The sequence below is a fragment of the Dermacentor andersoni genome, chromosome 11 (assembly GCF_023375885.2).
Source record: "Dermacentor andersoni chromosome 11, qqDerAnde1_hic_scaffold, whole genome shotgun sequence".
In the NCBI taxonomy this organism is placed as follows: Eukaryota; Metazoa; Arthropoda; class Arachnida; order Ixodida; family Ixodidae; genus Dermacentor; species Dermacentor andersoni.
In genome coordinates, this window is record NC_092824.1 from 8,481,237 (window position 1) to 8,508,259 (window position 27,023).

General features: G+C 45.8%; 1 protein-coding gene across 1 annotated transcript in view; it reads left to right on the top strand.

The window, feature by feature from the left end:
- The window catches only part of Dph2 (Diphthamide biosynthesis 2), a 79,054-nt gene extending 52,703 nt beyond the window's left edge, over nt 1-26,351 (top strand). Inside the window, exon 6 of the mRNA XM_050167859.3 lies at nt 16,424-26,351. Within this exon, the coding sequence (XP_050023816.2) occupies nt 16,424-16,563 (140 nt within the window). The 3' untranslated portion in view covers nt 16,564-26,351. The remainder of the gene's footprint in view (nt 1-16,423) is intronic.
- The last annotated feature ends 672 nt before the right edge of the window (nt 26,352-27,023 follow it).

Genomic DNA, 27,023 nt, shown 5'->3' on the forward strand with positions numbered 1-27,023 from the left:
GTTCTGGCACATTCATTATTGCCTCAACCTTTTCAGACATCGACTCAAATTCTTTAATACTCACTTTGTAGCCCAGGAATTGCACTTCGCATACATAAAATTTGCATTGTTGCTTGTTTCCTTGAGACCTGCTTGTTTCGAACGCTGCAAAACTGCTTCCAGCCCACCTAGTTGGTCTTCATTTGATGCTCCCATGGTGAGGATATCGTCTAAATAGGCACAAACATAGGGCAGTCAAGCAAGCAGAGTATCCACAAGCATTGAAATATAGATGGTGAGGACGAAAAGCCAAATGGTAGACGCTTTACTGCATACATTACAAGCCTTTCATTGTGTTGATAATCAGCATCTCTGAAGTGGCCTTGTCAATGTGCAGCTTTTGATAAGCCTTTGTCAAGTCAATCTTGGAAACGATCTGCCCCCTCAAAGATTTGCTAGCAACTCCGCTGCCACTGGCAGAGGATAAGCTGTTGGCCTTGTGCTCGCATTTACTGTGCTCCTGTAGTCCCCGCACAATCGTAAGGATCCATTCTTCTTTCTCACTATGACCACTGGCATCGCCCATTCAGAAGCAGAGATTGGCTTGATTATGCCTTGAGCCTGGAGTTTGTCGTGCTCTCGACATACGGCATCTCGCAATGCAAAAGGCACTTGCTGGCACTTCGAAAACTTGGGTGGCGCATCTTCAGCAAAGTCAATGCATACAGGTGGCCCTGAATGTCCAGTGAGGGCTTCATTGAACACCACAATGAACTTGGCTAATATAGTGTCGATTGTTGTTCCCATGAAATTGTTCAGTCAATGCAGTATAATTCCCAGTTTTTCTAACCAATTTCTTCCTAACAAGCTGGCTTAAACTCCTCCAGCCACGAGCAATGGTAGCTGTGCCTTGTTGTTGAAAGGAACATTGATAAGCATGGATCCTATGATTTTCAAACATTCTCCTAACCACGTCTATAGAGCGAGCTTGCGTTCTTTTAATGCCGGAGCATCGTCGGGCCATAGGCGAGCAAACATCACTCCACTTATACAAAACGCTGCTCCCAAGTCTACTTCCATCTTGAGTGGCTGACTAGACTGTCACGATGAACCTAGCTGTAGTTGTAATCTCTAGTCCCATGTGAAAAACTTTGTCCTCCTCTAAATGATGGCTTCCTTGGTACTTCTGTGGTTTAGCCTTTTTTGACAGGCAAGCTTTCACGACGTGACCACCTTTGTAGCAGAAATTACATGTGGCATTCTTGAAGAAACATTTGTTGGCCTTATGATCTGCCAAGCATAAGAAGCATTGAGGTGCCTTGCTTGTAAAGGACTCGCAAACATTTTAACAATATACATTGAAATTGTCAGCCTGTTGCTGACTGCTTTGAATCTGTCTCTACTGATCTCTTGCTGATTCAGTAGTCAAAATGAGCTCGTACGCTTTCTTAACGTTAGCTTATCTTCAGCTAGCATTGTTGAAGATGAGAATCGTGGATCCCACATACCAATATGTCTCGTAACATTCAAGTTTATTGAATACATTAGAAATGATACATGTGCTTGTACAGAAGGAGGTCCCAAGGTTTAATCACCGTTAGTGGGACCTCAACGTCTCCTTGGTAAAACTAACGCATTTAATTCATCCGCCCTACCACAGGCTATTAAATATTGGAATTATCTTCCTGACGAAATAGCTAATATTGTTAATCCTGTGACTTTTAGACAGGTGTTAAGTGCACATTTTAAATCTTGATCTTGAAGTGATTGTGCAAATACTGGATGACTTTTATTGCTAGCTATTGTATAGCTCCCATTTCCATAATGGTGAATTTATATGAAACAAGCTTCCTTGCTCCTTTTCACTGCTTAATCTTATTGTAACACCCCTTAAGCAGTACTCCATTTTGGAGCCTTTGAGGACCTTGAACAAATAAGCAAACATCCTACTTCCAAGGGAAGTCTTGTATTGGCGGCGAGGAGTTACGGAGTCGCCATCTATCGGAAGCGCCTGGCTGGCGTAGTATGAGGGATCACGTGGCGCACTCCTCATAGGTTTTGCTGTCAGCGCTCACTGAAAACGCCACGCACGAGCTCTCCCGGACATTTCTGTAAGTGCTTTCGAAACGAGAGAAGTTTGTTACTGTCTAAATAATAATCATGGGCAAACTGAAAGCACAGAATCGTTTGCAGACGCTATCTCTTTACCGAATGCGTACAGTGAACGCCACTGCGCACGGTCGCCGCGATGGAGTCTCCCGAACCGGCTTCTTGCGTGAAAGGTAGGTAAACGCTGAGAGCAAACTATGTGAAATATGTTCTTGTAGTGTTTGTATAACTAAATGGAGCATAATAGAATGAAGCCTCAATGCAGCGATCCCACAGATTCGCAGCGACCGACTGCGCATCTGCATGTTTGTCCGCGCACTGTTTCGCTTTCACCGCATGTGCGTTTTCGCACCGTGCCATGAGCTTAAGGCTGCAGAATATGAGCATTTGACAGTATACAAGCAACCATTGTTGTGTGAGCGCTATCAGAGTTGTTCAAAAATAATTTCATTGTAGAGACTTCGACGGGGACTGTGATGTGCCGTCGCGACGATTCAATCTTTTTTTTTTATTCTAAATTCTTGGACGTTTCAATATTATTTCTCGAGTTGCGTCACACTGTATGTTTATCGGTGTTCTCAGCGTGTGATTTCCCGCTGCTTCTTTTTTGTAATCCAGTGCATTAATTCATAACACAAACATGACCATATGCCATGCTTTTTATTTAATGTGCTTCTTACCGCTCCCTTTCCACTCCAGTAAACTTGCCACTATCTATAGCATCGACAAGTTCATAGACCAAACCGTCATGACATTAATCGGGCAGCGGACTCGGGCGAGTGTCTCAGTGCGCGTTTTCCGAACATCGCAGACCCGGCGCCGTAGCAGAAATCTTCCTCGCGTCTGTGCTTGCTGCATACCCGAGTTGTAGCCAATGGCTGTTTGCCGGTTTTATGTTTCGCGAGCCAAGCTTCACGCAGCTTCTTGTCCTGCAGCTACGTGTGAATAAGGCTGATACCGGGCTCCGTTGCGTACGTCCAGCACTGCGGCACCGAGCAGTAGCCTACCATGTTGCGCGCCTTCAAAGGCAGCCACTACCTATTGTGGTGCTTTCAAGCGTTGTAAAGGAGACACTCGAAGCGGGAGAATCTCGCCACTAAATGAGGACAGCAGCGTACAAGGGAATTTAAACTCTCGTTTTCAGCTCGCTTCGGCGCTCCCCTAATAGCACGTCACGCCGACAGTGGCGCCAGCTTTTCCAGTGGTGGAGCTCGAGGCCAATTCTCTTCTTGAGACTGTACTTCTGCCCAACGTATTAGGACCGACTGTTGTGGAGTCTATGTTGCAAATGTTCGCAGAGCTGTCACATAGTCTTTGACGGATTCATTAGCAAGCTGGTCTCATTTCTGAGAGCAATATCGTCCAAGTAATTCGGAAAGCCAGGGATCGAAGTGCCTGTCTCATTAACTTGATGTCCACCAAATTCACCTTAGAAGGTTTCCGTGGTGCAACCAGGCCCTCAGCATCTTGTAGGTCTCCTAACCGCTTAGTGTGAGGAGAACCGCTCGCATCTTCAAAGATTCAACAACGTGGTTGGCTTCATAGTAGAACTGCAGGCACTCTACCCATGACGACCAGTCGGTGCCGGGCACAGATTCTGGTATCTTGCCTTTAGGCATCGTCTTCAAGGGAAACTTTCTTCGCAGGATCTCATTCCCTCGTCGCCAGTATTGTAAAATGCCTTTTATTGCATTTTAGTACACTGCAAGGCAGGTTGCATGGTCATGAGCTCAGAGTCCTTGGTCGCACACCACTTTGCTTTTTTCGTTTTTGCTTGCTCGTCCAAACGCTGATATACAGTGCAACCCCAACCCCAACCCCAACATGATGGGTAGCGCATGAACACCTGCTAAATTTTACAAATTTATCATGAAACAGTATCTGATTTTTAGAGCTCGTTTATGCTTGTCGTATTGACATCTATAACTTTACGATACTATGCTGTGGGGTGAAATTATTTCAAGAGGATACGAAACATTCCTTGACAGATTTCCCAGCCTGGTTTTTAGAACCTGCTGAATTATTTGGTCCCTACTTACAGCAACACCACACACACATTCAACAAGCGTATAAAAGCAACCAAATTCTTGGCTACTGTTGCATTAATGCTTAGTGAATACACTTCATAACCTATTCCATTTGTCTGTGGCACAGATCGTTCTTGCTGCGAGTATAAAACAGCATGCTTGTTGACATCATTCCTGCAAAGTGCACCCTCCAAATTTAAAAAAATAAGCAGTTATTATTACGAGTAACAACTTTTATTCCCACGGATTTTAGTAATCTTCGGTTTCTGTTGTACATAGTATTTTTCAACTTTTGAGGTTGGCATGTCTGTACATGGATATGTCTAATTCTTGTGCCTGTGGCTTCAGATGCTCTTGTGGCATAATTTATTATACTCTATCTTTGTAAATTTCCGATCAGTTATGTTTATGATGAAGGCAATAAGTTTCCACGTGCATGCATGCATAATCACTCATTTCACTCTGATATTGAAGTCAAGGCCGCTGTCTATCAGATGAACCTTCCAAATTTTACATGGATGGCATTTGTTGTTTTTTTCTTTTTCTTGTGAAGAATACATAACTGCTGTGACATACTCATCGTGGATGCCTGCACATAGTGTATAAAGTGTGGTTGAATACACTTTATTGCTTTGCAGATAATTGTCTGCAGACTAGTTGGTAAACCCTCGTACTTGCAGTCCTGCAGCTGAACGGCAAGGAGACAGTACAGATCACACAAGGAATTACATTGGCTTCTAGTTCTTTAGTTATGAGAGCAGTTTGTTTGATTGCCACCAGTCAAGTCAAGTTTATTGGAACAGTCATGTTGGAGCTACATGGTAATAGTATTACAGCAGGACATGTCAGGGGACCTCCTATGATTACATAAATAGGGTTATTATACAAAAACAGCAAAGAAGTACAGTCATGTGAACAATAATAATAATAATTAGGCAAGTTGATTATCTATAACAGGAAATTGGATACATAAGTTAAAATAATGCTAATTATTGAATAAACAAGAAAAAAATAATCGAAAGCGTGTGAAGAAGCAGAATAGCAACGAATATTCACATGTTCCACAGGCGTTGATCTTCATAGGCGAACTCCCAGGTCCCCCCTCCTGGAGAACAAACATCGAATCAAACGAAGCAACAGCATGCTGCCCCACATGTTAGTGCAGGCCTTTGCCCTTGACCCACCAGGCTCATATAAATTCTTAAATTCAACTTTCTCGTTTTGAACTTTGACTGGAGAGGTTCAGCCACCCTTCCAAACAGCATACCTTACCTCATCTAAGGCAGACAAAGCCACAGCTTGTTGGTGCAAACATTGAAAGCAAAATAAACAAAAATTGTACTACTACAAGAACAAGAAAACGGAAAAAAAAAACAATTGAAGCTACAATGATTAGAGAAACTTCAGACTAACATGTATATGCCCATTACTAACAAACTAGTGCATGTGAAACCTCAGTTTATTAAAATAATCTACTCAACTCATCAGTGTTTCCATTCATCCTGCCTTTCTTTTTTTTTTTTTAACCTATGGATGAAATTATATTCGTGGAGAACTAGGCCCTACCAGAGCAAGCATCGGTTCGTATGAGACATTTCTTGGAGCCAGTGGTCTGTTTCGAAAGTGAACTTCACTCCATACAAATAGGAAGAAAACTTCTGGGCTACCCAAACTGAGCAGGCGCATTCATTCTCTGAGGTGCTGTAGGCCTCTTCTCAGTTGGTTAACTTGTGGCTAGCATAACGTGTTAGGTGTTCCTCCCCGTCTCCACTTATATGGCTAAGAACTACTCCCAACGTTTCGTCACCGGTGTCACACTGCACGACGAACTGTTTAGAATAGTTGGGGGTTCGAAGCACGGGTCGTGAAATTAGAACACTTTTTAGGCCCTGAAACGCTCTTTCTTTCACCTCATCCCAGCAAACCTGTTCGGGCTCTCCTTTTCGGACCACATCTGTCAGTGGGCTCGATATCTGAAACTAATTGGTGATGTACCACTGGTAATACCCCACAATCTGAGGACATGTCCTGACACCTGTCTTTGTTTGCAGTTGAGGAAAGTTAGCGATATGTCCTAACTTTAGTTCGGAGGGTCACCGCATTTACTGACCCATGACACGCCCAAGATAGGTAACCTGCGAGCACCCAAAGGTGCACTTTTCAGCCTTTATCATGAGACCCTCATCCCGCAAACGTGTTAGTACAGTTCTTGTGCTCATCCCAGCTGTTCGAGAAGATCACTGCATCATCGAAATACGGGATAGCATAGCCTTGCGTCTCTTGGAGAACAATGTCCATGTGCTTCGAAAAGCTAAACGGTGTGTTCTTAAAACCGAAATTTAGCATGAGTGGTCAAAAGGTACCAATCCAAAAAATAAAGACCACGTCACGGCTGGCGCTTTCTGACATGGGTACCTGCCAGTAAAGCAAGTCAAGTGTGGAAATGTACTTTGTGCCGCTTGCACGTTCTACCTGCTCCTCTATGTTTGTTATGGAGTAAACTTAGTCCTTCGTGACCGCTTTCAATTTCCTACATTCTGCGCATGGATGAGGTTCTTTGCCACTCGTTTCTATGAGAATCATGGTACAAGTGTAATCACTGTCCATAGGCTCAGTTACCCCAAGTTCGAGCATTCATTTTATTTCTGCCTCCAATATTTCTCGCTGGCGAGGTGAGACCGGATACAGTTTTGACCTGATTGGCTCATCTGGTGCTGCTAGCGCAACGCCATGAGTGATGAGGTTTGACCTTCTTGGCTGGCCACTGAAACACTGGCGAAACTCGTCGAGGAGCTCTCGAAGGTCTCTTACTTCATTGTGTTGTGAGCTTACCGGTTTACTGACAGATCCAATGTCATGTGCGGTGCACTCTGCAGCTGTCTGGATGTCCAAAATTGGAATTTCGACTGCTACCCCCTCTGATGCATTGAGTACTGCGTTCACAATTTCCTCCCTTCTTACATAGGGCTCCATTAAATTGCAGTCGTAAATGCTCACTTTATTCTTTCCTGGAATTTTTAAGGTGTAATTAGTCTCCAAGATCTTGTGCGTAATCTCGACAGGCCCTTCCTACTGTACTTGTAGTTTGTTTTTCCGCGAGGCCCATAGGATCATGGCTGCCGCCTACCCTGAAATTTCAAATAGGTGCGTTCCTGACATACTACACCTTCACGCTTTCTTTGTGAAGCGTGAAGGTGTACCCACCTTCACGCTTCACACCCACTGTTGCTACGCCACTGGTAATGTCTGTACAGGACTCTTCCTTTTTTTTACATTGTGTATGGTGATGCCCTCTTTCTTGCTTATGTGCAAACATGCTAGACTCATGTCTTTCATATGCTCTGTGCTGAGCAGTGCTCTGTCTACCTACAATAGCCTGTCAGTGCTCCTAGAGGCAGGTGACAGCACTACCCTTTTTCGTGTGTGATTTCTACTTATATCATTTCTGCGTTGCGCAACTTTTCTTCAGGTATTATCTCGACTGGCACCTCCACAACTGCACTGTTTGCTTTTCCCTCAATTACCCCTATTTTATGAAGCACTCTGTCTTTTTCTGCTACATCTGATCTTGAATTCTCCGTAAGCTGAGCAGCAATCTGGCGTGCTTGTGAGTGGGTTAACGCATGTACCCTTCCTTTTTCGAACTCCTGACCACGCTTGCGCAACAAACGAGCCGAACGGTCTGAAATAAGGAACAGATAGTCCATGGGTAGCGCTTTCGAGATGCCCGCTTCTATCCTTAGCTCTCCAAAGGGACCAGAAATTGTCACTCGTGCCACCAGCAGGCACACACTGTGCTCGTCTAATAGTTCCCCTGTATTATACAGGGGGTTATTAACCGGGAATTCTCAGGGAATTTGTGCTTCTACCAGAGAAAATTAGCTGTAATTTTATTGAAAGGGAATGAAAGTCGTGTTAATGCTGGATCCAGTAACAGAGGAATCGCAACGAATCGTCATTGACGCCGTGTCATCGGCACGAGGTATTGTCAGAGTAGTTAACGACCGATTTTTCGGACCTGCCCAATAATTCGCACGGCTTCGCGACACCACCACGTACTCCAGAAAGTCAATGTATATTACCCTGGCTGCAGTTCTGAAATGGCATTAATAAGCCACCACCGCCGCCATTTTGATTATCTCGAACCGGTGCTCTCGCACGCAGATCCGCTGGCAGCCGTAGCAACCACCACGCTATGTTAGGCCTAGCTGCTTCTACGTTCGCTAGCTTCTTGCCGTGCGATGCCGTGTTTTTCATTGAAAGTATTCGCCGCTGTCAGCAATGGCACCGACTCCGCCTTTGTAATCCTCGCGATTCGCTTCGAATCTCGCGAAGCACAGCGCGTTGTGTAATACCAGTCTTCGAAAGTTAGCTTCGCCTTAATACAGGAATGTTACGCGGTGAAGCATAACAAGCATGGGAAGGGGAAATTGTTACGGGACACAGTATGTATTCCCTAATTACACATGCGTGCACCCCCGTCTCCTGTTACAGAATGAGCAACAATATGCCTAATAAGTGTAGTGGCAGGCCTTAAGAGCTTTTTCAGACGTGCCTGTGGCAATTTGAGCCCTTAACTCTTTCGTTACCACGAGAAAATGGTAGTTGTTTATAGGTCTCGGATAAAAAATATTTACCACTACAAATAATATTCCAGCGCACATCGCAGCATAGCATGTTGTGCATAATGAAATTCTCTTTCCAAGAACATACATTCCCAAACAAAAAAAATGTTTCGGTACAACATAAAAATTCTAGAATGCCATTTTTGCTGCCAGTTGATAAAAACAACAATAAAAAACTATATCTGCTAAAACATTAATATCAAGGGAAATTCCTAATATACATTCCAAAGATAAATAACCCAGGAATAGTGTCTGAAAAATAAATGCTCAGTACACCACCGTTCTTCGTATACAAAAAAGAAACTAAGACCAGTTCATCGCTCATGCCATGCGGCGAAGCAGTTCCTGGATTTTGTGAAGCATAGGTGCACTCCGCACTTTTCCCACAAAATGTCTGGTATTTGTTCATATTTGTGGTCCTCGTAACACATTTCGCAGTTCTGTCTTTTCGGCATCTTCTGAGGATGATCCGATGAGAAGACCAGGGAACGTACGTCACCAGTTCGTCTAGAATCGATCATGCACCTCTTCCAGGACCAATTGCTCTCAGCGTAGCTGGGCAACTACAAGATTATGCATCCAAACATATCTGTTTGCATTTTTGCAGATTGTCTTTATTACTTCTTCAGAGAAGAAGAGTAGAAAGAAATCCCACACCCCTGCAAACTGTCTTACGCTGATCCGCAGTTCTGCGCTGAGATGTGCTATGGGTGGCCTTCTTGGTGTGAACGGAAGTGTCTTGGCTGCCGATGGCAGCACATCATAACCAAGCGAAGTATACAACCTGAAGATAATCAGGAGAGCTCTCAGGTCGTGCAAAAAGATCGGCAGTTGAGTGCGCACAAGGAAGGAGACCACTCAAGGTCGTAACCTAAACTCACCAGTGAACAGTTGTGGATGTCCCATGCTGACTCAAAACATCGTAGCTGTCAGAGCTTGAATCTGCTTTGCTGTCATCTTCGAAATCATAACTCGAGTCCTCATTACTAAATTGAAGTGTGAGTGCAGCATAGTTTCGAGCATGACACTTCTCGCGATCCAACGTCCCGGGATGCCACCATGGGAGCCACTTTCAATAACTGCGCAGTGACACCGGCAGCGCCCCTTACCTGGATTTTACGAGAGAAGTGAAACCGATACTCTTGGAAACTGGTTGAAAATGCCAGGTCCACATGCTAGACATGCAGTGGACCTTCAGAAATACACTTTGGTGCAATAAAACGACTCGGACTCCAAACCAAAGCTCACTAGTGAACAGCTAGCGTCATTTTCAGTTAATTATCACCACTCAGCATTGTCGGACTTCAAAACCGGCGGTATAATTTAATTCTTGACTCACTGGGAGTCATTTGATTGCAAAATTTTGATGCTAGTGCAGTGTAATCGCGAGCGACGCGATTTTTTCTCAAGCGCAGCAGAAGGTGACGGCGACACCCCTTTTCGCTACAACATACGCGCATTCGTTCACAAAAAGGTTCATCAAAAATCACAACTGGTTCTGACAGTTTAGTGCCTGTACTAACTACTGGATGGCATTAAGTGGATATGAAACGGCTCCAACATGTCGAAATCAGTGATCTAAACTATCGATCCCCAGTGATTGATTTTAATATGCATGGTAACGAAAGAGTTAAGGGCAGTTAAAGACATGCATTCATTTTTTTCAGACTGCCTGATTTTTCAGATGTTTTTGCAGCCCCTAGGGAGTCCGAAAAATCAGACGTTGACTGTACAACTAAGCAAGAAGATGCTTCAAATGATCCATGGGGCGAACATGTGGAGAAAGGAGGATGAGAACAGAGAGGACGGACGCACTGAGGAATTAACAAGAAAGGAAGTGTGCCGCTGCTTCTTTGAAGGAGCTTGAGCTCAAAAAAACAAAGTGTTGGCTGATGCTGAGATGCAGATGTCCCTCATCCAAACCAAAATAAACTCTTTAAAACAGTGAAACCCAGCACTGAGATATTGTGTATGGGCTGCGAGTATGTCAGGACAGTTAAGGTTGACTTCCCAGCTGCTGAGAGAGAATCTTAGTTGTGACAAAGTTCAGGCCTCATACCGATTAACTTGCTATCAGTGGATAGAAATAGCTCATATTCGAAAATATTTACTTTTGTATGCATCTCCTTTTCATTCGTATTTGAAAACATTCGACTCAGTTTGGAATGGGTTTTACCATTTTTTTCGCTGTGCATTTCACTATCACCTTCTTTCTGTCTTCTTTTTGAATAAAATAGATATTACTCCTTACTATTCAAACTGGATTAAGTCATTTTTTTGTTTCGACATGCTTACTAGAGAGTGGCAGCATTGGGCAACATGTTGTCAGCCTGTCTTGACATAAAACAAAGTTCTGGCTCATTCAGGGAATTTTGCAAAGGTGCTCAGGGAAAACCTGGAAAGCTCAGGGAATTTGGAAATGTCAACTTGGTCGACACTTTGGCATAGCCTTTGGCTCTCACAAAAGAAGGTGAACTAGGTACATAGTCGCGCGGCTGTCCCTTAACACCCTACAGGTCATTCCGTTTACTTGCAGCTCCAGAAGTTATGGATGGAGAAGCTGCAAACTTTCAACACTTCTGCTAACATAGAAGAGTACCACTGCCTTATTCTTACATTGCATGGCATAGTGCCATAGTCCGTGACAAATGTAACATCATACCTGTCACGATCCGCCCAGGTTCCTGAACGAGGGACGGCTCGAGGCACCCTCCGTTAGGCAGGTGCTCTGCTGCGTGGTGGTGATAAAGGATGACTGACTGGTGTTTTGCCGGTGTTTATTGGTGCGGTGACCAATGTTGCCTACCGAGCCTAGCAGGCCAAGGAAGATTACACCCGAGGGGGTGTCACATGCTTGTTACACCCCTTACCCCCAGTTTGTTTGTCGACAACAAAAAAACTTCTAAGTTCAATGTACGAGACTCTGCCTCCGTTCTAGCCGGGTCAACGGTGCCTGCTACCCAGGCGAGTAATGGTCCAGTGGCCTCCTCCGTCGATTAGTCCGCCTAGGCACTGGTGTTAACGGGCCGGGTGTGGCAACGCCGGGTGCTGCCTGAGCAAGTCTCGCTCCGTCTGGAGGGTCGGCACTGGTCGGCCTTGTGAGTGGTGCCGGACTTGACACCGGCCCAATGGGCGCCGCATCACTGGCAATGCTTGCCACCTCCGAGGTGGGTGGTGCTCCGCTGGAAGCAACTGGTGGTGCCACTAGTCCTGTGTGCTGGAACTTGGAAGTGGCAGTCGAAGGTGCTGGCCAGGTCCCGAGGCGAGGCCTAATATGGTCAGCGTGTCTGTGCCATGTGGCCCCATCTGGCATGCGGACGAGCAGCAATGAAGCGCTGGCAGGAGACACCACCTGTCCGGCGGACCAGGGTGAGCCAGGACGGAAGCCGACGTTAAGCAAACAACACAGGGCGTTCCTGGCCATCCTTGTCCCGGTGCGCCACGACGGCTACCACGCCGTACGGCGACGCATCTACGGTCAGGACGACAGGCTTAGCAGGATCGAAGTGTACTACCACTGGAGCCTTGGTGATTAGCTCCTTGCTGTGTTGGAAGGCCCGGTCCTGTTCCTTCTTCCAAACCCATTGCTGACCATCTCGAAGCAGAAGATAGAGCGGTTGTAGATGCTCCAACAGGTTCGGCAGAAAACTCCTGTAGAAGTTGATAAGGCCGAGGTAGCTCTGAAGCTCCTTCTTATTCTGAGGCTTATGCGCCTTGAGCACAGCATCAACACTGTGGGGAGCCGGCACTAGGCCAGCCTGAGAAATGACGTGTCCCAAGTACTCAACACTGGGGGCCAGGAAAATTCACTTTTCCAGCTTGAGCTTGAGATCGGCGTCCTGCAGTCGTGCCAGGACGTTGTGCAGGTTTTGCAGGTGGTCCCCATCATAGCTGCCAGGATGTCATCCAAGTACACCGCCACGTGCCTCATGCCCCTGAAGAGGTCCATCTCCCTCTGAAATATGGATGGGGCTGAGGCCACGCCAAATTGTAAGCGCGCGTGTACTGACAGAGCCCCAAAGATGTTGATATTGTGACATACTTCCGAGAAGCATCCTGGAGCACCAGCTGCTGGTAAGCATTACTGAGGTAGAGCTTGGTAAACTTCTGTCCACCAGACAATGTTGACCAGAGATCTATCCGGGGCAGCGGGTACTTCTCGATGGTAGCGACGGAGTTGATGGTCACCTTGAAATCTCCACAGATCCTGACACTGCCGTCTCGCTTGAGGACTGGTACGATGGAAGCGGCCCATTCAGATGTCTTGATGGGCACCAGGATGCCCTCTCTCTGTAATCGTTGCAGCTCCTGGGTGACCCCCGTCCTTCAGGGCGAACGGCAGTGGGCGAGGCTTGAAAAAACATGGCCGGGCTCCCTCAGGTACATAGATGCCAGCCGTCGTGCCGGCGAATGTGCCCACCCTTGGCTGGAACAGGGACTTGAACTCACTTAGGAGGCTGGGGACGTCTTTCACCGCATGCAGGCTGGCTTCCTGGTACTCTGGCAGATGAACTCCCAGTGCATGAATCTAGTTTCGGCCCAGTAGCGTCGGCAACGACCCCTTGGTTAGGTAAAGGGGAAGGGATGCCTCCCTGTCGCCAAAGCGAACGCTGACCTGTGCCTGACCCTGGACCTGGGAGAGCTGCCCGGAGTAGCTGCACAGCATCACGCCCGAAGCCTCGACAGACACGCCGGAGAAAGTATGCTTAAGAGTTTCCCGGCCATTACTGACACGCTGGCCCCTGTGTCCAGCTCCATGGAAATGGGGTGCCCGCAGATTTCGACGGTCAGCATGTGCGACAGCACAGACGATGGTACAAGGCCTGTGTGCCACATGTCGAAAATCGGCGGGTCCTCGGCCACGATGTGAAGCCTGGCCGCGGAAGAACTCGAGCCTGTTGCCGCACGCCCCCACCGCGTACCCTTGCAATGGCTACCCTGGCCGCGGGCTTGTGTGGTACCTGGGCTTGAACCAGGCTGCTGCTGCTGTTTGCTGTTCGTCCTCCCCCTGTGGCATACCTGTGCCAGGTGCCCAGTTTTCCACACGTGAAGCATTGGGCTTGAGAGAACTGGCACTGTGAATAGTTCGAAATTACTTGGTCTGCTTGAGCCGTTACTTTCACTCCCCATCACCGCATGCACCTTGTGAATTTGAAGCTCTAGCTTTTTTATCTCTTAGTCTGTCATCTCTTTTTCATATTCTTTCTGCTCTAGCTATTTCTGATCATGCTCTTCCTGGGTTTCCTTTCCCAGCTCCCAAGCTATCGCTATACTTTTGTTGTCATTACCACTATCAGTAATTGCTCTCTGGATAGCTGGCTTTCTTACTCCTTCGTTAGCATCCCTACCCAACTCCTCGCACACCAACAGCAAATCTGGCTTTCTTAACCTTTTCAGATCCATGGTAACTGCCTGAAACGTTGGCTAAACATTTCTACAATGTATTTGTGTAAAACAAAATATGCCACAAAATGCCCAGACTCCCATCAAAATCAAAATAGTCATGCAAAATTTGACGCCTGGCGAATAAAAAGGGAGGAAATCCACACGCTCACCCGCAGATACAGTACCACGCTGCTCGGTTCGCCTCTACGCTGTCCCCAGTTGCTTGGAGCTTCAAGGTTGCAAGGTTTATCATCAGCGCTACCACCACTTGTTGGATTTCCGAGGTTGGAAGTTTCTTTCCAGATGCTTGTAAGAAACTTTAACAATAGTCATTTAAAGGAAACTTTTAAAATAGCCATTTTGAAGTAAAAAGACGGTTCCTTTGGAAATATGCTGTCAGTGGTGGTGACCATGGGGTGACCTGTGATGCAGGGTAATTAGTCACTAATTAACAACTATCCATTAATTAACTTGAACATTTATTCCAGTGGGCTCATCTTAATTGGGAAATTGAAGTGAGCTCTCCAGAGAGTACAAACCATATCAACTTTTGGATCTGGAATAAATATGGATATCCGCGAAACTGTGGCATGACAAATTTTGGGCATCACGGGCAGGGCGCAATTGAAGATTGTTGTTCAAAACGCACATTCAGTTTGTGTTCAGTCTTGCATCACATGATTGGCCTAGGCCACACTAAGGCACATTTCAATAGGGGCAAAATGCAAGATGGGCCATGTACTTTTATTTAGGTGCAAGTTAAAGAACACCGGGTGGTCAAAATTCATCTGTAGTTTCCCCACTGCGGTAGCAACAACTTGATTTGGGCGAGTTGGTTTATCCTGAAGGTATATCGAAGCAGTGCTATGGGACCAAGACGAAAAACACACAAGTCCTGCTGTGTGCGGTCTTCGTCCCCATCCCATCCCACTGCCTTCCACATACCCCCACTACAGCACACCTCATAATCATATTGTGGTTTTGGCACATGAAATGCAAGAAGTAAATTCGAAGAGATCAAGTGTTTCTCTTAAAAGGAGTCTTTAGCTTGGGCGTGGTATATGGCATGGTATATGAATTTCCCTTATCGTGTGGTTCCAGCTGTATCGGTCAGACTGGAAGGTGTCTGAATGAAAGACTTCTAGAACACAGGAGGAAGGTGGGGAATTATCGCGATGAGAATCTTTCTGTACATTGTCATGACTGTGGAATACAGAACAAGAAGCCGTGTAAACCCTTGTTCAACATGTGTAAAATAATAGCCAAAGATAAGAATCAGGATGTTAGGGAGATAATTGAAGCGGATTGCATTAGAAAGGCAGATGTGTCATGTCTCAGTGCACCTTCTGTTTTTCTGTCGTCCAAAGAAACTAAGTTTCTGAGCATGGTCACCTGATGTCAGCATTTCGGTCTTGTGACGTCATGAAGGAAAGTGTTGAAATGATGCAATTTTGTAAACACACCATCAGTTGGAAGTAAGCGCTTGTGTTGTCTACTCCTCACTTTGTCCTTGTTTGTGCGCACTTGACCGTGATCTGCTATGTTTAGCTTGAGGTTTCCTATCTGAATACGTGGAGGAGAAATAATTTTTTTCAGCAACCACTGCAGCAAATTTAAAAAGGTTTGTTGCATTTAAAATAAACATATCTTGTGACTGTTGGTTGCAAATTTTTTATTTAGGCCATCAATGTTTTATAAAAGTGGTTGAAAATAGAAAATTTCAGAAAATGAAACAATAAAGTTTAAAACTCTAACTCAGCAATGAAAAACGATACCACGATTCTGTAAATTTAGTCTAATAGTACATCTAAAGCGGACGAAACTGATGCCTTATATATGGCTCTCAAATAGACCACTAATATACAAGTAGGGCTTTTGCAAAACCCTTGCCAACACTGTAACAAATTCATGTAAGATATAAACTGATAAATAAAATTTGTCCGCTTTGAATGTTCTAATGGATGTAGTTTATAGAACGGCAATATCTGTTAGTGCAGAGCTATGAATTTGTAAACTTAGTGCTTCCATTTTTTTTTTTCACACACCAATTTTCAAAACCTTCTTCTAAACAATTTGGGCCCTAAATGAAAATCCCGCTTCCAACAGTCACTAGAATTTAATATTCTCTCTCAAATACAACATATTTCATTAAAATCAGCCTAGTGGTTATCTCAGAAAAGCATTTCTGCCTTTTACATGTATCTGAATAGGCAGCATCGGAGTTGGGCCTGAGCTAAAGCTTCCGCTTAGGTGATGCAGCTAGGAACTAACCTCCCGCATGGCCTCTCTGCTTTGCAGGCGAGTACCTGATGAACAGGACATGGCAAGGGCTGGAGGCGCACCTAGGCCAATCACCAGCTGCCACCATCAGCAAAGGGCAGATGGGGCTGGCTGCCGGCTATGTAGGAGAAGGCACCGGGGGACAAGCACAAATGTAGCCAGCCTAACTTGCTCGAAAATGAAGCAACCTGCTAGCACAACGGTCTCGGCTCTGACCACCGCTGAAAAATCAGCTGCAAGCAGAGCTGCTGTTGCAGCTGGCTTTGAAAAATGATGCTAAACATCACATGAAAGCCATTCACATCTGCAAAGGTGCCATGAATGCCGTATTTGCACGATTCTAATACACACCTTTTTTCAATAAAAGGTACATTCAAATTTGTATGCGCATTACAATCATAAATAATCTTACTCAAAATAAAAAAAAAACAAATTCTTACATTGAAAAAAACCTACATGCAAGGTAGCTAGCCACCTAGTCGTCTGAAGTAAGCGACACTCGAAGGAGGAGGCTCGGAGACATCGCAAGACGTGTCCATGGTGTGTGGAATGCCCTGCCACAAACAGCGGTTGTGCAAGCCTTCAAGAAATTTGGCATTGCTAATGCATCAATGAAACTGAAGATGAATTTCTGCGGTCAGTAGACAGCGAAAAGGAGGCGTCGTTCAACTCATAGCGACTAGCTGCTAAGATTCAGCTGTGTGTGAATATGTGTGCCTTTGTATGTTCCATAATATTGTTTCAACACGGTATGCGTCGACTCAGGTTTCATTACCCGATGTGTGCGATTGTACTGGCACCAAGTTATCTTTTTTTAAATCTAGGTGGTAATATAACTATGTGTTACAATCAGTGGCACGGTAGAATCATGAAATCAAATATCAAATATGGTACTGTTGTGCTATTTGATTGCTTAACAGGACAGAGGACTGCAGGAAGATGGAAACTTGAAGTGCTCAACTGTGGTCGAATGAGAGATGTCGGGACCTGCCAACATTATGATATGGAAAAAACTACGGTTGAAGCCCCAAAATAGTAAATTTTGGTTAAAAATACTAAAGTTGCTTTAGTGCTCAAGACATAAGCTGTTTATTATTAATCACAGCATTTATTCTCTAGGAACAAACAGGCAATAAAGGAGGAAGGGAAAGGAAGAGTGTTGTAGACGGTCGCTCTTCCTCTATATTCACAGTTAAAATGACCTGCCTCTCGGAAAGAAATATTCATGAAGTTCCTTCCTGATATATTCACGTAACACTGTCCTGAAATACGGTTGCCGTTGTACATGTATGGGTTCAGTGAAGTGGGTGGTGTTGCTGTAGGTATCTGTTCGAATAATGAAACGGGTCCTAAATATCCAGCTCTTTAAATTGGTTGGCAACTGTATTTATATATTTTTTTTAATATTGCCACCTGGTGTTTTGAGCCAGCAAGACGGTCAGCATTGCGTGCCCAGCAGAAACGGCGAAAAAGACGACGAAGTCAAAGATCCCTCGCCAGCTGGAATTACAGTTCTAGTCTCACGCTCCACAATTTAAATCTAGTTTGGCTTTACTTCTAAGCATACGAAAAACCGCCTGCTTCTTGGCCAAGACAAGACGCAAGACAAGACAACCGTCCCTTCGTGTCTGGCTGCTGTTACTGTTGCACGGCCACCTGACTTGCCTTAGCGCGTGACAAATTGGCGGAGGTGCTGGGTAATCTAATCTATGCACGAAAACCCTCCGAGCAGCAGGAGCTCCAGCCCCGTACTGGTGGTTACGCCTGTACACAGCGCCAGCAGAAGGATCCGTGGACAAGCCCCTGACTCCTCCCAGAGAAAATGGCAGCTCCGACCACCCCAACCGGTAGGGAAGGCGCAACGCCAATTTATTGTACGCTACTCAATCCGCGAGTGCCGAATCCCTTCCACAGCGCCAGACATGAGAATGTTGAAGATTGGCTGGTGCACTAAGAACGTGTTGCCGCGTTCAACAAGTGGGATGACGCAAACAAACTGAAAAACGTATATTTCAGCATTAATGATGGCGCATGTGTTTGGTATGAGAACCGTAAATGCCCTAACTTCATGGGCAGAATTCAAACGCCGGCTTCTTGAGACGTTATGTGAGCCCCGATTGCCGAGAGCGAGCCGAGCGTGATCTCCAGTCCCATATACAAATGCCGAACGAAGGCGTTGCAATGTATGTTGAGGACATGACGCATCTTTTTCGACAAGCCGACCCCAGCATGTCGGAAGAAAAGAAGGTGCGGTACCTGATGCGCAGAGTGAAAGAGCAGCTGTTCGGCGGTCTCGTGCGCAGTCCTCCCAAGACTGTCAGAATTTCTTTCCGAGGCTGTCACCATGGAACAGACTCTTCGATAGCGGGCACCATCACGAATGCCAAGTGAACGCTGCCTCACCTACGAATTTCTTCGGAGCTCTCGAGGGTCACGTTGATTTCTTTCGAGAGCTCATTCGTTCCGTAATCTGCGAAGAACTCCAGAAACTGTTGGTATCCTCACAGCCGTCGCTCAGCTCCTTGTGCAGCGTTCTCCATGACGAAGTTCAGCATGCGCTAAGAAAACAACCCTTCAACACAGAAGCTCGACTGCTAAGAACTGACAGCCCCCGTATGTCATATTCGCAAGCCTTGAGGCAACCTGCCCCACCTCCCTCCCCGCTTCGCACCGTGTGCCCAGCCATGCTACAGCCCCTCCAAGCGGCCTCGTATTACCAGGACCACTGACAGGCCCCAAGGAAATCAGACATGTGGCGGGCACCTGATGGCCATCCTCTTTGCTTTCACTGTGGCGAAGCTGGGCATGTCTACCGACAGTGCTCCTATCGAGAGCTCAGACTACGCGGATTCTCAGCAACCTCACCGCGACCTAGGTTCGGCCAGCATCCTCCTGAAATTGGACGAATACGCTGCCCAGCAGCTAGGATCCCCATCAGCTCAACACCAGTCACGCTCCCCTTCGCTGCGGCGGTTTTCTCCGTGCAGGGTCGGTTGCCCAGCCCGCGCCGGGAAAACTAACCACAGCGGCCTTCGGGGGCGAGGCCGCTCAGTCTGGACGTGCTCAAGGACCCCTAGCTACTGATGCGTGCATGGACCGAGGACACATAGACGACAGTACGTGCTGAATCAGCAAAAACTGGCCACCCTTCTGAAGAAAGTGGCGATGCCTTGGAATCAAACACCAGTTTGTACGGCTGGCGGGCACATCGTCACACCACTCGGCATGTGCACGGCACGAATACAGATTCGCAGCTCTACGTTTGTTGCCAGCTTGAGCATTCTCCCTCAGTGTTCTCGAGACCTAATCATCGGCATGAACTTTCTCAGGGAGCACGGAGCTATCATCGATATTCGACAACACCTAGTCACTTTCTCGACAAAGAGCGCCGCAGCGACGACCAACACCATCCACCCTCCAGCATCTCTTCCTGTCATCGACGACGTTGTCACGTTACCACTGCGTGCAAGTGTCATGGTTCAAGTGGCATGTGACAGACTCTTACATGGTGAAGCTTTTCGAGATTTTTCAAATTTTTCGAAGATTGCAGAGCCGCTATTTCGTCTTACGCATGACGAGGCCCCATTCTTCTGGACTGATGAAGAACAGACTATCTTTGCGGAGCTACAGCGTCGGTTGTCTTGTCCTGTGCTCGGTCATATTGATGATGATGCTGACACAGAATTACGCACTGACGTCAGCAATATCGGTCTCGGAGCTATCCTCGTGCAACGGCAAGACGGGATTGAACGAGTTATCGCCTACGCGAACCGCACTCAGTCACGCGCCGAGTCCAATTATTCCACCACAGAGGAGTGCCTCACGGTTATTTGGGCTATTTATTTATTTATTTATTCAGTTACAGCACAGGCTCCCGCAGGTGTATTGCTTGAGGGGAGGATACAGGGAATTGGCAAAAAGAAAGGAGTACTAAGAAATTATACATTGTTATCAAGTAAACATGAAAGAACAAATGTCTAACAATATAAATAATGTGATAAATGAAACAAAATGACTGTGTGAACTAGCAAAAGAAGGTGTACCAAGAAATTATACAAATGGTAGCTGGTGCAGATTAAAGAACAAGTCTCTAACAATGTTAACGCAATACAAAACAAACAAACAAAAGACTATACAACTTCGCTAAAGGTAACTACTTAGGTGCGCAGTAAGGTTAGTTGTGATGAATTATGGAAATAATATACATAAGCGTGCTTTGAAGGACACAGGGTCAAGAATGTCAACTATGTCGTTTCGTAGGTTATTCCAATGCTGAATGGCACATGGTAACGCGGAGGAATTGAAAGCATTGGTTCGGCCAAAGGTATCCTGGAAACAGATGATTATGCAGACGCCGAGATGTACGAGATGGACGCGTGTTATGGACTATCTTGTGAAACAGATAAAGCAATGCTATGGTTCTTTGCGATTCAAAAGATGAGAGGGATAAAGATGACTTAATGCTAGTCACGCTAGAGTCGTGGTGGTTATCCCTGACAATGAAGCGAGCAGCACGGTTTTGGACTGACTCGAGAGTTCGATTACGTAAGCTTGATGATGTGACCAGATAAAGGCTGCGAATTCCAGTTGGGGCCTTATGAATGTCTGATAGGCAATTTGTCTGGTGAGGGCAAGAGCATCGTGCAGGTTACGTTTAAGATAACCAAGCGTACGTGAGGCTTTAGCAGTTATTTTTTCGATGTGCGCAGACCATGACAGGTTAGGTGTAAGGAGAATGCCGAGGTACTTGTATGAGTTGGTGCATGTGACGGGATTCTTATCCAGTGAGTAATCAAAAGCGGAAAATGTCTTTTTGTGGGTGAATGTTGTTAGCAGTTTGCATTTATCAGTCTTTAGGGTCTTTTGCCAAGAAGAGCACCAGTTAGTAATACGGTCAAGATCTCGTTGGAGAGTGACGTGGTCAGAAGGTGAGTAGATTTGACGATAGATCACACCATTGTCTGCAAACAAGCGAATGGATGACGTTATTTCGAATGCAGGTCGTTAATATAGATCAGAAAAAGTAATGGTTCGAGTATGCTTCCTTGTGGTGCACCAGATGTTACATCGCTGATCAGGAAATAAAGTTATTGACAATGGTAAATTGCTTACGGAATGACAAGAAATTTCTTATACAAGATACTGTTAGGGAATCGATGCTTAAGCGTGAAAGTTTAGCTATGAGACGGCAATGAGCAACGCAATCAAAAGCCTTAGCAAAGTCTATAAAAATGGGATCTGTCTGTGGGCCCGTATCGATGTTTAGGAAAATATCCGTAGTCAATTCGAACAGTTGCGTTTCACATGATAGTCCTTTCTAAAACCATGCTGATGTTTAAAGAAGAACTTGTTAGTTTTCAAGTGATTTGCTACGTTTGAAAAGATTATGCGTTCTAGTAACTTACCGGGAACGCTTGTTAGTGATATTGGGCGGTAATTGTTAACAGCGCTTTTATCGCCAGACTTAGAAAAAGGGATAACTTTACCAACGTTCCAGTCGTACGGAACTTCCCCTGTTGAAAGGGACTGTTCACACCAGCAGGAAAGGACTATGCTAGAGGGTACTACTGTATATTTTAAGATTTTTTAGTTTATACCGTCCCCGCCAGAAGAAGTTGACATCTGGAGGTTGTTGATCAGCTCAGCAACACCAGTGGTTGTTATATTGATGGGGGCCACGTATGGATAATTGAGTTCTATGGATTACTACTACAAAGTTTAGGCCGTATCTCTACGGACGGCCATTTAAAGTGTCTCTTTGTGCTGGTTGACCAACCTCGTATACGTACTCCATTTTGACGAGAGCTCCGCGGTCAGAGTCGGTCTCGGTCTTTTCGCGAGCACTACGATTCGGCTTTGTTGCTTTGTGGACTGCAAACGTAGCGACTGGCAATATGTCAAGCTGCGACATCGTGTCCCTCTGCAAGGCAGCATACGAGCGAGCTGGCTGCAGCGCATCGGACTGCCGCTATCCGATAGGCGCCAGGGTTTGCACGTTTGTGGCCGTCACTTTACACTGGAAGATTACTAACGCAATAGCGGTTCGCGAGTCCGGTATTAGGGCAAATGCAAGCGTAAGGGGACAGGGTCTGGCCGCTTGACTGTGCCGTAACGGGATGAGCCATGGGATGAGCAGAATCGCAAATGCGAATGGTCTGCACGGTGCAGCCACCTGGTGGCACAGAGCTCAACCATACACAGTAGCAGTAACGAAGTGTATTCTTCTTTGGCTGCTGGTGTGTATTTTTCACAGGAGTGTAATCATCAACACTTTGTTTTTATAAATGTGTAAAATGTTCTACACTTGGTTAGAGCAATATTAGCGCTTTGTTGGGCTGGTTAAGCGCTGCGCCAACAAGTGGCTGGACCGTGCAGACCGATCAGGCCGCACGTACGTCTACGTTCCTTCATCAGCTTGAGTTTATGCCTGCAGTCATTTGCCGAAATGACCAGCTTGCCTGTGGTTACCGGAATACCAAACACGTTCGGCGCTACGACAGAATGCTCACAACGCACGCTGCTTCGATAGCTCTCGCTTGGGGTCGACGGCCAAGCGGCTAGCGGAGAGTTTTCACGCAGGCGGGGGCGGGCTCCAAAACAACCGGAAGTGGACGATGTGACATCGCATCGTGACGCGAAACCAGTGAAGGCGGAGCTTAGCCCCGATCGCTCGGCAAACGAGTTGAGGAGGAAAAGCATGACTAGGGAGGAGCGTAACTTCTAATCGCTTGTAGCTCCATTAATACGTAACGCTTCACTTAAATTGTGGTGCGAATGTACTACTTAAGCTGTACCCTACGCGTCTACAAAATTTGTCCGAACCGTTTCAGGGGCCCTTTAAGAAACGGTAATGACGTTTCGGAGGACCGCAGTGTAATCAAACGCGTCGTCGCTGATCATTTCAAAGAATTGCTCGGTCAACCGCGCACCATTATAGGGGGCTTTAAAGCGGAATTTCTGTCGTTACTGCCAAAGCTGGAAGAAGAAGAAAGAACGCGTTTGGAACAGCCAATTTACATGAAAGAAATAGAGGATGCAATAGGTGCACTACCTGTCGGCAAGGCACCCGGCCCTGACGGCCTAGGAGTAGCATTTTATAAAACATTCAAAGGAAATAAAGCCCAGATTCTACTCAATGTTATCGCCGAAACGTATCAGCAAAGACATATACCACTGTTCTTCCCAACTTTGCACATCGTTCTCATCCCCAAAAGTGAGGCACCTGAAAAACGTCAGTTGGTGGGGTCTTATCGCGCGATAAGCCTTACCAACGTCGACTAAAAGATATTTAAGAAGGTGTTGGCCAAACGATTGCAGGGTGTGATAGCGAGGCTGGTTGGCACGCATCAGACCTGTGGTATAAATGGTAGAAGCATCGCCACGAACATACACGTAGCTCGAAGTGTGCTAGAATGTTACGATGTATTTGGCGATCGAGTGGCTATGATGCAACTAGATCTCGCTAAAGCCTTTGACCATGTTTCCCACGATGTTCTCTTCGCCATATTAGAGCATTCCAACGTGGGAAGCGTAATAACAGACGGTGTCAGGATGGCGTATGCTAACTTCTCAACTCGGGTCATTGTAAACGGAGACCTGACAGACAGCGTGCAAGTGCTGTCTTCTGTGAGGCAGGGATGTCCGCTGTCGCCCTTGCTATTCGCGGCTTACCTTGAGCCTTTGTGCAAGGCCATCCAAAACAATGAACGGATAACTGGCTTCAGGTTACAGTCCACACAGGTGAAAATATTGGCATATGCCGATGACATCGCCATATTCTGTTCAAATAGAAATAGTATTTGTGAGGCCGTGGCAGTAGTTGAATCCTTCTGCAAGTGCACCGGGGCGCAAATAAACTGGGAGAAGAGTTATGGGTTTTGGCATGGTGAATGGGAAGAAACGCCAGACTGCTTCGCTCGACTTCGGTGGTCAACCACTGCAACAACCTACCTAGGCGTGCCTCTCGACTCTTATCGCGACCCTGAGCCGTACTGGAATGAACGAGTGGCGAGAGCAAAGGAAAAGACTAACGCGTGGCAGGGGCGACAGCTGTCAATGTTCTCGCGCGCCACGGTCTGTAACCTATTTCTTACGTCCAAGATATGGTATGTCATGAATGTGCTGTGTGCTTCGCGGATCAACATCCAAGAAATCCACCGTATCTTCGCCGTTTTCATATGGGCATAGACTTGGGAAAGGACCAGCCGCACAAACTTGTTCTTGCCAGCAAAGAAAGGGGGCCTTGGGTTGGCACATTTATTTGTGCGACAAGTTGTGTCGCGCTCTATGTACCTTCGCGATCAGAATGATGTGTTCCTTCGCACAGTCATGCAAGTGCTTTTATGTCGTCACCTTCCAGGATTTGTTGTATGCTCGTGTGAAGCAATGCATGGTTCCGTTAAAGGTTACCTGCGAGAAGTCGTGCTTGCGTACAGAATGTTGCATGTGCGGTTTTCTGTGCAATATCTCGCCAATATTACTAGGGAAAAAACTGTATAAGGACCTAATTGACACTATGCTCCCTGTACCGATTTACCATATGTCAAACCGTGGAGGCCCAGGAGATGTCCTCAAAAGGGGTTAAAAGAATGCCAGTACACCCTTCGGTAAAAACTTTTTCTTTAAACACACACTAACACATTATCAGTTAAAACATAGATGCATAACAGGGGTATTTTTGTCTCGTGGTCCATTAACTGCTTCTTATGCAAGAAACCTGAAACGATAGAGCATGCTTTTCTAGATTGCTGGGATCCTATCTTTTTCTGGGATGTGCTACAAAGGACTTTAAAGAAAGAGTTACCTTTAGATCCACAAGGAATAAGATTCTTACCGGTAGAAACGGAGGCTTTTCCGTATGACGCTATAATGCTCCTAAGCCTCCACAGTTTGTGGAAAGCTAGAACTCAATTCAACAATGCTGATGTCAATTCGCGACCTACACGTGATCACTTCATTGAATCTGTAGTACGGTTCAGGGATGTCCATCGGGCACTCCCTGAACAACCAACATGGATTGACATGCTAGATAAACTTGCAGCATTGAAAAAATTTTGATATGTCGTGCCAGCAAAATCCTTGTTGACATGTTTTTTCCTTTTTCTGTATGTCAAAGCCGGCAATAAAGAAAAAAAAAACTCGTGGCTCAGTGGTAACGTCTCCGTCTCACACTCCGGAGACCCTGGTTCGATTCCCACCCAGCCCATCTTGCAAGATTTTTATTCATGAAGTGCCTGCTGGGATTTATCGCTCACGGCCAACGCCGCCGACACCGGCTTTTCTGCGACACGAGCTCCTTAACGCTGTCGCGTTAATAAGTAAGAAAGCAGTGGCTTTTTGTGCGTAGACTATGCATACACCTGGTGCTCTTATGGTCATTTTTTCCCTATCCGCTCAGCCATTCTAAACAAGAAAAGTTTATACACAATTAGTTTATACACAGACCACAACTAAACCACAGGTATCGTTGGTAAGCAAAGTATATTTATTCGGTGACATTTTCTGCAGCCCTGCTATTAAGCTTTCCTTCCTTCCTTTTCAGCTGTGCAGGTTCATTAAGAAGTGATGATAAAGTTTGACAATTTTAATCATTGAAAGACGTAGCGAAACCTTTTTCGAGTTGTTTTTTTCTTGGTTTCAGACTCTGCACATTGCATTTTAAGGCGTGTTTTCTGTGTTTGTTGCTTTTTCTTTATGGGTAGGGCACGTCAACATTTTTACACCATTTCAATTATGTGGTGCCATAGACTGTTCTTAGATGGAATCTTGCCCTTTCATTCTGTACAATATGATGTCGGTTTTTTTGTGTCCAAGGCCGTTTTACAGCGTGATTGTAGCATTTTGCTAAGTTTTGCCTCTGTCACCCAAGCTTGAAAGATTGCTACCCACTGGTGGTGGCATGACACATGTCACATTTCTTTTTCAATAAAAGGAAGTCTGTCACTTATCCTGTGCACTGGTTGCCTTTTGTCTCTTTGAATTGCAATTTGTTGCCTATGTTTGCTCTTTTGTTGCATTTCAGATTAGGAATGGCTATCATAATTGACATTTAACCATATTGCACACAATGTGGATGATATGTAATTGCAATATATGGGCACCATAAATGTAATAGAAGTTAATAATTCAAGAATAGTGCCTTTGCATGGTGGTGCAGCCATGAATTGTGGCTATAAGGTACCAGCGCTGCAGATAGCACTGCTTGTGCAGAATATAGTGCAGCTCTACTACTTTCAAACATCATTGTTTTTATCTGCATTTGTATAGCTCCAGTTTCTGTGAACAACACACATCTGGTGGAAGGGTGGCTTGCACTTGCAGTTGGGTCCAATGAATAGCCAAATTTCTGCCCGTTTTCATGTTATTAGCATATTAGTAAAGGCAGTCGTTTTTATAGTAGCCTGTTTGCCCAGAGTAGAAGCCGCTGCAGGGTGTCAGGATATCATACACATCTTCAGCTTTGCAGGGGACACAGCATCTGGCACATAGTTTGTCACAGGCCATGTATTCGGGGCAAGTTGAGTTCACTCACTAGCAAAGGGAGAACCAAGCTTGTCGGATATGAAGTAAACCGCCTGTATACTCAGTGGCCTTCATTTCGTGTGACATATGTGGTTAT